The 13601-nt window shown below is 38.0% G+C and overlaps 1 protein-coding gene across 27 annotated transcripts in view; it reads left to right on the plus strand.

The window, feature by feature from the left end:
• The window catches only part of LOC131685168 (phosphatidylinositol 4-phosphate 5-kinase type-1 alpha), a 207268-nt gene that overhangs the window by 119686 nt on the left and 73981 nt on the right, over positions 1–13601 (plus strand). For 26 of the 27 annotated variants that reach the window (XM_058968678.1, XM_058968689.1, XM_058968676.1 and 23 more), the window contains exons 4-8: positions 633–992; positions 1052–1194; positions 1387–1561; positions 10029–10363; positions 12244–12273. In XM_058968678.1, coding sequence (XP_058824661.1) covers positions 633–992; positions 1052–1194; positions 1387–1561; positions 10029–10363; positions 12244–12273 — 1043 coding nt within the window. The remainder of the gene's footprint in view (positions 1–632; positions 993–1051; positions 1195–1386; positions 1562–10028; positions 10364–12243; positions 12274–13601) is intronic. The other variant, XM_058968677.1, reaches the window with a different exon arrangement.

Genomic DNA, 13601 nt, shown 5'->3' on the forward strand with positions numbered 1-13601 from the left:
AATAAAGATTGAACAATTTATTAAAATGACATTTTGAATTATTTTAAACTATCTTATTTGAGATTTTTCAATGTTCGATAACATACGAAAACAACCAAATGCAATCCGATTGTCTTTCACCTCTTTGCGGTAACATTTTCTCCAGCATCGAAAAGCAGATGAATATGTTATCACATCGAAATCGGCTGTTTTGCATAATGTAGCCAATATTGAACGAATTCTTTCTCCGATTTCATTTAGACTTCATCTTGGCTCTCCCGAAATGATTGCATTTTTTTTTTGCGGTTATGTGGCACTGCTTGCTCCGTCAGTGAAATTTCAAAATAGAATGCTTTCGACAAAATTTGCCTTCATAGCACATCAATTACCGATAGGGAATGGAAATGGGCTCCCTTTTCCCAGGATGCTCCTATATAAAATTAAATGAAATGTATTAAGGTTATGGGTACACTTCTACTATTTCTTCCTACCCATTCTCTGGAGAGTAATAAAAACGTTCTTTGCAAGAATCGAACCATGACTATTCACTAGAATCGATAGGACGACTAGTCCGCGACGGATTCGTTATGAACAAAACACCAACCACACGTTACCCCAATATGCTAATTGTGCTATTTCTACTTTAATTTCAGATGTCAGCAGAGCAGGCACTGGCCGGACGGCTCCACCGGCCAAAGTCGGACAAGGAGCGCAAGATCGGTCACCGGCGGGTGGGCGAGGGTGGCGAGATTACCTACAAGAAAATTCAAACCACCCAGATTATGGGTTCGATTCAGCTCGGCATCCAGCATACGGTGGGCAGTCTTGCGTCGAAACCCCGGCGGGACCTGCTGATGATGGACTTTTGGGAGCTGGAGACGATATCGTTCCCACCGGAGGGCTCCAGCATGACCCCGGCGCACCACTTTAGCGAGTTCAAGTTCAAAATCTATGCTCCAATAGCGTTTAGGTACTTTCGGGATCTGTTCGGTATCCAGCCGGATGATTTCATGGTAGGTCGACGAAGGGCGGTCAAGACGGCAAACCGCTAAATTGATTTTACGTTTTTCAGATGTCAATGTGTTCAGCTCCACTGCGAGAGCTCTCGAATCCAGGTGCGTCCGGTTCGATCTTCTATCTAACCGATGACGACGAGTTCATCATCAAGACTGTGATGCATAAGGAGGGCGAGTTTCTGCAGAAACTGTTACCAGGGTAGGTTTTGCTTCCTGTGTCCAGCACCGTCGGAAATTGATTTCACTCGCATGGATGCATTTTTGAATTCTCAGTTTTCCCAGTAAAACAATCCCCTCCTACGGTTGAGTGAATTCGATTGCCTGTATCTTTGCGCGAGACAACATTATTCTAACTTGTTTACCTTTTCGACTGTTTTTTCTCTCTCTATAGATATTATATGAATCTAAATCAAAACCCCCGCACGCTATTGCCCAAATTTTTTGGGCTCTACTGTTACCAGTGCAATAGTAAAAACGTCCGGCTGGTGGCGATGAACAACCTGCTGCCATCGTACGTTAAGATGCATTTAAAGTATGACTTGAAGGGATCGACGTATAAACGAAAGGTAAGTAAATCATATTGTTTTTGTTTTATTCGTGAACTCCCAATCCGACCAAGCGTACGTTGCTAGAGCAAACAGCGAAAGGAAAATATATGTAAATTGTAGAATTTGTGTTTTCTTTGGAGGGAGTTATACATTTATGGACGGTTCTCGCTATGTTTTATAAGATGCCGTGTTCAATTAGATTAGGGAATTGGAATGCCGTTTTGAAATTTAAACATGGTTTTAATAGTTTTTCCCAGCTAGAGTTACCACCTCTAGTGAGGCTTTGATGCAGAAATTTTAGGTAGTAAAGACAGTTTACACCAACTTCCGGACACATTTTTAGAATTGCTATTTAGCCAAACTACCACTAAAACGATTATTTTATGCTTTGGACCAATACATGTATAAACGTAAATCGTAAGTGCTGTTTTGCCAAGAGCTTTTATTTTTTAAGATGGCGTCGTCAGAATTAGAACACAGAAATACTATCTGTGTAAATATTTAGAAAATTTGCAATTTTTTGATGAAACATTATCCTTTAAAAAGTCCATGTAACTTTATTAACCTTAATTTCACGCTAGCATAAACGGTGAAATTTCTAGGAGTGTCTAAACACGATTATTATCTTTGCTGAAAAATACGTGCAATTGAACCATACTGGTCTGGTGATGGTGAATGAAGTTGGGAACGGCTCCATGCAAAGACTAATGAAAGACATCAATGGAGAGTGCACTCAATAGTTTATGGATCCGAATCCCTATAAATTGACGCATCGTTTTGATATGCAGCAAAATGAATGACTTGAAGTTCTTATATTGTAGCATTTTTGTATACCTTGATTTCAGTGTGAACTCCCTTTAGACTGCATGAAAATGGTGCGTATACGCTGAAATGAAAGAGAATTTGGAATCAAAACAATTCCTAGATGTTGGAATATTTCGATCGTTTTCTATTACCAAATGATTTAAAAAAGACAAGTATAATTTTTTTAGGAAACCCAAGGATGGCGTCCGATGTAGACGGCAAAAATAATCGACTTTTTTTTCCGCTTGATTGTTAGTATTGAACCTCTAGAAAGGTCTCCCGTAATCTCGGTGGCCACGCTGAACTTCTATTGTTTCAAACAGCTATGGATTCCACGCTCGTATTTGCTATAGCACACGCAGATTTCATTCTAACGCAAAATTTTTCGAAAAACTGACAGCGATAAAAATACAGTGTAAACAATACACTCTAAAATACTTCTACTCAAATTTTCAAGAGAAAAAACCCAACGGGTCATTTTCTACTGTGTTTTTTCCGAGATGCAATTTGATGCGGGACACCCTTTAATAGCGTTTTTCTCGAAACAGCATTTCCATTTTTTTTAAATTGGCGATCACGATTACTGAAAAACTAATCAACGAATTGACTTGATTTTTATTATCAGGCTGCCCAACATGTGCAGCCTGTCGATGATCCACAGAAAACTAAAAAAAATTCTCCCTTTTATTTTGAAGAAAATTGAGCGAATTTTACACTAAAATATGAGATTTTTCGGTTTTCATGAAGCCATTTTCCGAAACTCGAGCTTTTTTCTATTTTTTGAGGTTCATCGACTAACTACAAGTCTAAGCTTTACAAATCTTATTGAATTTCCCGTATCAGACCATTTTATCGAGAGTTATCGTGTTCACTGTGGCGCTCCTCGACTTGGAAATGGTTGGACATCTACTCTTGGAACGCTCGTATGGCTCTGTGTGACTGAAAATATTTTTTTTTTCGTGCACAATGAATGTATAAAGCGATCCTAATATTACAAAAAAATCTATTGTTGCCTTGCCTTCAAAATCGTAAACCAAAATAACTTTCGTTTTAAGCACATTACACCAGACGCTCCCCTTAAGGTTCAAGTTACCTTTTTTAAGCATGTGTTAGAATTGAACGCTTGGTAGTGTGGGTAGGAAAATTCGTGTTCAGCTTTGCCACCAGATTATCCATTTAAACCTTTTTAAAACTCTAAAAGAAGAATATCAGTCGATTTATTAGATCATCACGATTCAATTCATGCAAAATACCTGCTGGAAAAACCATCGGCTTAGCTAAATGGTGCTTTTGAAAAAGTGGCTGTGGTTTTTTCATTGCGCAGTTGTGGTGCGTACCCCAGCTCGGTGTGGTAGTGTGATAAAAAATCACAGCCACTTTTTCAAAAGCACCATTTAGCTAAGCCGATGGTTTTTCCAGCAGGTATTTTGCATGAATTGAATCGTGATGATCTAATAAATCGACTGATATTCTTCTTTTAGAGTTTTGAAAAGGTTTAAATGGATAATCTGGTGGCAAAGCTGAACACAATTTTTCTTACGCATACTATCAAGCCTTAAGGTAACTTGAGCCTTAAGGGGGATTATCTTGTAAACGGTCAATGCGCGTGGTTCGAAAAAAGTCTTCATGTTGATTTAAACTATTTAATTTTGAAGACTTTATTATGTATTTTTTTATTTCGTTAATATACTTATTCGTGAATTTGGGGGATATTAACGCGCAAAGTCGATCATGCGCACTGTAAAAAGGTAAACAACGTGAAAAAATCCAACTATTTAAAAAAACTGGACAAATGTATGTTTTAAGCAAGATTTATACTTGAACTTTTTTTCTTTTTTTTCAAACTTGACAAACGTCTTATGCACCACCACGTCAACGGATGACAAACCTAACTACTCGGTGAGCGATACTCGGATGACTCGCTACCGCTAGTTGGCTTCGACGGGTTCAAAGATGAAGAAGAGGTCATATTTGATGAACTCAAACACATACTAACGACCATCAAACTGTAAGCATATCCAATCAGTATATAACATTTATTATATCAACGTATTATCATCATGTCTATATCGTATGTAAATTGAAGCAATACACTAAATACGCGTCGATTTGTTCCTTCCGAGAAGGAATTGACATTTTACTGTAATGTTAAAATCCAACTGATACAAACATTACATTAAGGCGGGCTTGGTTGATGGAACGATCATCTTGGAACATGTCTGGCGCTGTATACGAAATTGGTCATCGGAAAGTCAATTGAGCTAACACCTACCTAAATGATGGAACTAAGATGGAACTAAATTATTTGCATGAATATGTTTAAATACATGCAAACATTTTTTTTGTAAGTCACTACCGGCTAGTAGGAGATAGGATAATTAACACACACACAACTTTTTTTTCTTTTTTTATTTCGACTAATATGCAGTCACATTTTCTGTTTTACTTTTTAACGATATTGAATTAGCTAAACATTACTGAGTAGGAAAAGTAATGAAAATTTTGAGCCATAGGACTCAAGTGAGGACAAGGATGTGAAATAAACAGTTCGGAAAACCAGAAGTGGCAGGGTCATTAGAAACGGGCTTAAAATCTTACGAACTAATCTTTTATCTTCTGCTGGCAGAAGTCGATCTTACGCAGCATTACTACGAATCGCTCAAGTTTACCAACATGTCTCATGGCAAAGACAGACTTGTCCTGTCGATTCTCATTGTAAAAAGGGATATATACCTTATATGTACTACAAAATCATCTTTCGTTTGTTTGAGTCAGTGATATTGGAATTCTAAAACACCCCATTTTTGTCGAAAAAGTGCTCATAACTTTTCAACGATAATATGTAGTATTTAAACTATAAAACATTTTATTCACCCTAAAACAATCTTAAAGTTGTCTGAAGATTACTTCAGTTTTAAATGAATATCATAAAAGAAAGATGGTGCTGGCATGTTTTCAACAAACTTCTAAAATTAGTTGTTCTAAAATTTCCCAGAAGATGGTATAGCTCTATGTAGAATGATTAAAAAGTAATATTCTTTATCTTGGTTAGATTAGGACCACCCTAACTGTTACTTTATCAAAAAGAAGAGGCCCACACCCTCCCCTAGGTTGACAGTATTGCAAACATCATTAAGCATATTTCGTGCATCAGTGCTAAAGAATTTCTGACAGACAATTGTTTTAAGATAGTTATTAAATTACGCCTCGATAGTGGTGCATCGAGGAGACCGAAAGGGCTTATGGGTCTCTATTCTGTGCGCGCTGGCGTGACCGACTGGCGGGTCGACATGGATAGACTTTTACTGTGATCCGGTTTGCAAAAATTGTTACGCACAGGATTTATCGGTCGGCTTCGTCATCGTGCAAGGGCTAGACAAAGAAATGGGAAACTAGAAACCTATTAGTGTTAGTATAGTAATAATTGTATTTTTTTGTTCTAGTGTACTATTGTTATGTGTTAGTCGTATGTTTATCTGTGTATGTGTTCGTCTAAGTATTTGTGACAGCTGGGTCAGCGAATGGGTACAGAACTGGCGTATAGGATAGACTAGTGAGTAATCCTTTCTAGGATTCGTTGGTTACTTTTCCGGTGAAAACATCGGATAGGATAAATGAACATACGATTAAATTATCGGCGCACGTGAATCACCCATTTCCAGTCAGCATAACATGATAAAATTCTCACTAACACAATCAATTGCATATTCTCTCATATACACTCACAATCTCTCCTATTCCAAACGTATAAACGCTCGTAGCCTTCGCGGTAACACAAACCGGGTCACAAACGCGAACATGCAATTGCAATCATCTACACATACTTACGCCCGCGATCTCACCAACATTGAAACACCCCGGTAAGTAAGTGAACGTTTTAGCACCTATAAATTTACAAACGCGGTCTTCTACCGCTCGTGCAATCATGAATCGGTCACGTCCGGAGGTCTCTACTCTCGGTCCTAGTGACCTCTGCGTCTAGGCATGCCTTCAGTTGGACCAATAAAAAATGACGCTCATATGCAGTAGACAATGCGTTTCACGGCGACGTGTATGGAAACTCTAGTGATATGGGAAAATCCTCTCCTAGAATCTGAACCGTACACTAAAACATTAAGCATTAGATTCACTGTTCGGGCGATCATTCAAGGACACGGGAACATGCGAATGGCCACTCGATTATAAAATCGAATTGATCCATGCGAAGTTAGCTAACAGATGCGACAAACTCGTTAACATACAAACGCTTGAGCTTCGTCCACGCACAACTACCCCTGTGATCTCACAAACACAAACCCCAGTCATTAAAAGAGCGTTTTAGCACTTATGTACTCATAACAGCGCTATAAAGCACGGATCTACAAACATATGCGTTCGTGCGATCAGAGATCGGGCACGTCCGAAAGTTCCCTGCCCTTGGCCCTAGTAGCTCTCAGTTGAACCAATCGAAAAAAAAATCCCGCTCATATCCAATAAACGTTCCATGGCGACATGATCGGGAACTTTAGCGATATTGGGAATCTCACTCTCTTCTAGCATTCAGCACGTTAACATATAAAAGTTTACGGTCTTCGCAATCATCTACACATACCTACACCCGCGGTGTCGGTCATGAAAACACCCCGGTGATTAAGTGAATGTCTTAACACTAATAAACTTATAAACGGGGTGTTAAGCGGGACCAATAAAAATTACGCTTATATTCACTAGACAACACATTACATGGCGATATGATCAAGAATTTTGGTGGTATGAGGAAACTTACTCTCTTCTAGCATGTATACTACACACTAAAAATTAAGTATCAGATTCACGATCAGTGCGCGATCGTTCAAGGATACACTCGAATATGCGAATGGCCTCACGATTATAAAATCTAATTTATGCACGCTAACACAAGTTACAAATACTTTAACATACAAACGCTCGAGCCCTTCGCGATCACCCACGTACACCTACGCCAGCGATCTCGCAAACAGGATAACATCCCGGTAACTAAGTGAATATTTAACGATAAATTTACAAACTCGATCTCAGGAGTGAGCCCACAAACACCTGCATTTGCGCGATCATGAATCGTTTATTTCCGGAAATCCCTACTCTCGGCTCCAGTAGCCGAGGTCCACGCCTTCAGTTGGACTAATAAAAAAATGATGCTCATATCCACTATATAACACGTTCCATGGCGACATGAACATGGAACTCTAGTGACGTGGGAAAACTCACTCTCTTCTAGCATCTGAACCGTACACCGAAAAGTATATTAAGTATCGCGTTCACGACCCGCGCGTAATCATCCAAGAATACACGCGAATATGCGAACGGTATTCGTGACATAGAAACGCTTACGCAATCGAAGACGATAACGTTCAAACGCTCGAGCCGTTCGCGATGATGTCCCACAAGACCGTTTTTTGGAGCTAGCGTCCCTCTGTTTTTTGGAGCTAGCATCAATCCGGCGCTAGCTTAGTCCTGTCACTAAGTTAGTGTCAGATTCTGATGAGACGAAAACGAAATGCATATTCCATAACTAATTTAGTTATAGGTTTCGTGCTCTTCACGCGCAAAGATGGTGTTAAATAAGTTTTCTCCTTAAAGGTTTTACCAAAAAAATTCTCCACTAAGGGGAATTGTAACATAGTGCATATTGCATTGCTAAGCTAAACCAAGCGTAATCAGAACTCCTTTGCTTGCGGGACGTGACGCAGAACTAGAATTTTGCTTAAAAACGCAAATAGTATTTGCATTTTTCTTGGAGCTAGCCTCAACCTTTCGCTAGCTTAGTCTGTCACTAAGTTAGTGTCGTATTCTGACAAGACAAAGTCGAAACACATATTCCATAACAAATCATACACATTCATTATTTATTATTTTATCTACTTTACATTTGAATGAGACTGACAAGGTCCTAGCGTGGTCTTGTGGACTTTTGGTGGAGTCTCAGTTTTGTGCCCTTTGGTGCTTACATTGACTTTCTTCTCAGTTCGACTTTCAAAAGCTGGAAATTGGAACACTTAACATATTTTTTTTTCTAACTTATCCTCACTTGCTTATAAAGCAGATTAAGATTTCAGCGCCCCTATGACTGGGATCAACCTGGCCAACCGCACGATACGGGTTTGTTGATTCTTACCTATTTTATATTATTGTGAAATAATTGTTAAGTTTAGCAGAATAGTACGTTTGGAAGATTTTTTTTCTATAATATGACCCATGCTTTGGTCAAAAAAAAAAAAAATTAATTCCACATTTCACAGAATAGAGCGCGTCAACACTAACTTTTCAACGAAGACATATAGAATTTAGGTGTCTTCTACAAAGTTGTATAACAGGAATTTTGCAGTTACTTCTAAATAAACCCATATTTTATTTCTCTTCTGTGAAAAGTTTGTGCTGGTGCCCACTTTTTGCTGAAATGTGGAACGAATTCTTTGTCGACAAAAGATGACTCATTTTAGGTACTGAAATTCTTCCAAGCAAACTATTTTGCTAAATCCATCCATTTCTCCGCACAAATATAAAGTTAGTGGTAATCGACTACTGATTCTCCGCCATGATCTGTTGAGTCCCATGTCAAACTGATCATTTCGTTAAAAGCTTAATAACTTCTCCTGACAAAGTTGGATTAACTTGTAGTTTTCGTCAAAGTTGTGGAAAATTAAAATATCTTTCTTATTTTCACTTGCTGTAATAATCTGATGCATACAGTGCCACTAAGCTGTGAAAATTCGAGATAGTGGGATTTCTTCACGCAAATTTTCGAAAAATCCCACACAAGCCTGAAGCACTTTAGTTTGGTAGCTATATTCAAGGGTTGTCCGATTCTGGTTTCAAAATTTCTTTATTCTGAGCAGTCTAGTGTGCACGTCGAAAAAATGTTAACAATTTTGTCTCCATTCGAATCATGTACATAACTGTACTATACTTTCAAATAATATGTAAAATATACCCTGCGAAATAAGTCACTTACTAAGATCATATCATGAATCAAATCAAGCAAGAAACCTATCTGAAAACTGCTTTTGACAAAATAGCTGTGATTTTTTAATAACACACTTAGCTAAGATTGCAAAACAATTGTTTAATGGAAAAGAACTTGATACAAACAATGAAACTAGTGATTGGTTCCTTTCACGGTTTAGTACTGATTCTGCCGGATTGCGAGAATAGATTTTTTCTACGTGTACAATTGAAGCAAAGTTTCAATTCATACATTTACTCACTGGCGGCTCCAGGGCCGGCTTTTCAGTCGGAAAGTGATCCATTAAAAATTCTTACTAGAATGCTTGTTTTTATAACTCATTATGAAGTGTTAATGTGTTTATTAAGTATATCGTAGATTATTGCATCAATATCATTGATGAATGAAACAGATACGAGAGGTCCTTATTGGCTTCCTTGAGTAACATCTTAAATAATTTCTGTATATGATTTGTCAAATTCGTCACCACTATTGCGGAATGTCAGGAATCGTGTTTCGAAAATTTGTAAATCCATTTTCCAAATCAGATGAAATTTCCCAAGAAGACGTGCTCCCCATCGACAATTCGGCTAGCGCCGCCTATACGTAAACTTTACCAGGGTGTGCTGTAACGAGTACCCTCAATATATAAATATTTACCCACGTATAGTGTTTCAACTCCTAATATAAACTATTTTCAACCATCCTCTCCCTCCATAGGCCAACAAAGTGGAACGATCCAAATCTTCCCCCACGTACAAGGATCTGGACTTTATGGAGCACCATCCGAACGGAATCTTCCTGGAAGCGGACACCTGCAACGCTCTGATCAAAACCATCCAGCGGGACTGCCGGGTGCTGGAATCGTTCAAAATTATGGACTACTCACTGCTGGTCGGGGTCCACAATCTCGATCAGGCTCTGAAGGAGAAACAGGAAGCAGCGGCCAAAGCGAGATCCGACGGTGAATCGGACTACGAGGATGCACCGGAGGCGGACCAGTACATGGTGCAGGAGCGGGAAGAGCAACGGACGTCGGCCCTCAACAGGAGCAGGTGAGATAGACGTTCCGTTTGCGTGTGTCGGAATTTGCCGTCGGTATTGTTTGTTGCTGTAGTGTATATTTGTGTATGGTAATAGTTTGCACTCTGCCATCAGCTGTTTTACTTGGCGAGCATTTACATTTTGTTATTTTATGGTTTTTGGTGTGTTATGCTTTCAATTTTGCATCAGCTGATGCTTGGGAAGATGTTTGTTTATTTATGCACATTTAGCAAATAATTTGCATGAGGAATAGGTTTTTGAGCGTAGTGTTTTTTTTTACTATGGACGAACCACACTGAAATTGTGACGTTCAAACCCCAAAGGCGGCAAGATTCTCGCATTTATCCAATGAAGATAGGTGACTTATCTATTATCATTACTCTGACGGGTAGTATCAAACGGATACCGTGATTAACCAGACCGAGCAAATAAATGTTGAGTTTTATATCTCGCCAAGTGTACAGAGAAGAAATGTCACAATTTACTTGAATTTACATTTTTGTTTACCAACGTACAAAAATATGTGTCGTCCATAATGCACTAATATATTTGACTTTAGTTTCACGTCGAAAGAGAAGTTCATATGTCATAACAGTAATATACTATCAATAGAATGATTTGTTGTTGACGTTCTATAAACTTTTCCTAACGATCAGTTTCTTCTCTTTTGGGTGGAAACAAGCAGTGAAAACTGGTTATGGGACCATCCTGGTTATGAAAACCATGAAATCCAATCTCCCGAAAACCAGTTCCCATATAAGTGACGAAATCGGTCGTAGGTGCTTGCGTAGGATGTTTTCGGCAATTGCGTTCGAGGTTGACACTGCATTGCTCATATTTAAATATTCGGAACTACATTACCACATGAATTACACTTGAATGTACATGGAATGTTAGTTTTTTTTTCTAGCGCACCCAATTTGTTTGACATTCTCGGCGATAGTAGACTCGTTTGAATATATGTAATGTCATCCGTTCTAAATTGGCTTGTTCCTAGGCCTATAGTGTTAAATAAATATAGTGTACTTTTAATTTATTGCCTTGCTTGAGACGCTTTTTTGAGCAAATATATACACTTTTACAATATACTGAGAAGAATAAAAATGTTTTACAATTTAACGTTGTTCAAGCCGAGCCTGACCAATCAGTAATGTCCAGTTCACCTTTAAAACGTGGTTCCTGAATTGCATTTACTGTTCGAAATTGTGTCACGTCGCCCATAGCATCTTTTAGAGTTAATTATGCAACAACTGTTCAATGTTCAAAGTTCTGTATTATCAAACGTTTATGTGTCATTTTTCATTCAATTATATTCATGTTCATACAATGTTTCGCACCACACCCGTTACACAACTTTGACTGCCTGTTGGGAACAACAAAGAACCTCCCCAAAGCTTTGAATGAAAATTGAAAAACCCCTCTTTGCTGGAATTGAAAACCACTCATTTGCGTTCCGTTTGGATGATCGTTTTTATAGGAAATTGCATCTGTACAGATGAACACAACACAGTCAACTGCACCTGCCTTTATCGATGTCTCATTTATGGATTAATTTTCCTCTGTTGTTTTTGTCAACGAATGAATTGGCTGTCAACCCGTGCACAACGGCGATGTTCTCTAGTTTTGTTTCAAGCTCAATTCCAAGCCTGTTCCATTGCAACGTTCGCTCTATAGGTGTTTTATAAAACATGTTAGCTAATTCTAGACTCCAATTGAAGCGCGTTTAACTCTGTAGTGCGAACAAGATATTAGTTTACGAGCTCTCGGAATGTATAGACGTTATCACTGTCTTTAGCTATAGAACGTTCGATTCCGGTTATGCCTTGTCGAAGGAAGCAAATAACTTTAACTATACGTATCCCTTTTCCCCCCTACTCTTGGTCCGATGCAGGAACAGTACCTATGGAAAAATGCTCATTAGGTATGACCCATTCCATTCGCAAATCACTAACGAAGCTATTCGCGAACATCAGATGTTTCCCGTGATACAATCTCATGCTCATATCGTTTTACATGCATTCTCTGAAACAGTTGATTAATGTTTCCCTGGTCGGAATACGTACCGGATGGATGTTATTGTTTCGGTTGTGTTATTCCTCCTAAAAATAATTATTGATTTTCGTAGTAGGTAGAGAACAATTTTGGGTAATAAGTGAGCCTCTGGAAAATAATATTAAATGCATCCGCCGAAAATATGATATCTATAATAGAAGATATTTATCTATTTTATAATTGGATGTACATCAACTATTGAGTTCATTTCTTGCATTAGGTTAGCTGGTTTAAAGTTGTTTAATCAATAAATTAAACTCAAGGATTTTTGGCATAGTTTGTGCTAAAAACTAAACAGAAACAAAAAACATTACGTAGCTGTTGTGCTATCTTATGACAAGCGCCATTTAGCACATTTCGAGAAAAACGATTTTTGAAGTTTGAGATTGAATATCTTGAAACTTATAATTGGTATAAATAATCCAAAGAAGACAATTGATGCTTCTATCTATTCTGCATTAATCTCTCAAATATTACGAAGATCGGTTGACTATGTTGCGAGTTTTTACTAGGAATGTTAACAAAAGTCGCACTCACACGTGTCATAGGCGTGTATTGATGACAAAATTTGTATGACGTGTCATAATCGTGCATGGCAAATTTTCCATAGAAAAAAATCATCAGTTTTTAACTTTTATTTATATCTTTGCGTTCATATAGTCTATAAACAATCGGTGAAATGCATTTTGAAGAAAATGAGTCAGGAAATCTAGAAAAAAATGTTATTTTTGGTTACAGTGTTGCCAAATATCTTTTATTTCCATTTTAAAACTAAAACTGTGTTTTTCTCACAACTCGTCTAATTTTCTTTTGAAAATATTTATGCCATTGTGTTCCTCAGACATTTTCACATATGAAAACATCTAAAACTTCAATATAGCTTGAGCGAATCCCTAGATACAGTGATTTGAAGCAAAAAACTCACAATTTTTCATCATGTTTCTCGCTATATCTAGGTAACCAAGTAGAATTTCAAAATTCTGAAAACGCCACTTTGTAGAGATTTTTCGAACAAGTAATGTGGCATATCTAGCTCAGTTTACCCCAAAATGGCGTTTGTCATAAGATAGCACAACAGCGACGATTACCTAATGCAAGAAAATGAACTAACATAAAAATAGGTGTAATCATTTATATGAAGGTTTTAAGTTGTGCAACTGATACAAATTACAGCGCTGGGGTTCGTTGCTTTCTTGA

Source organism: Topomyia yanbarensis, chromosome 2 (assembly GCF_030247195.1).
Source record: "Topomyia yanbarensis strain Yona2022 chromosome 2, ASM3024719v1, whole genome shotgun sequence".
Lineage (NCBI taxonomy): Eukaryota > Metazoa > Arthropoda > Insecta > Diptera > Culicidae > Topomyia > Topomyia yanbarensis.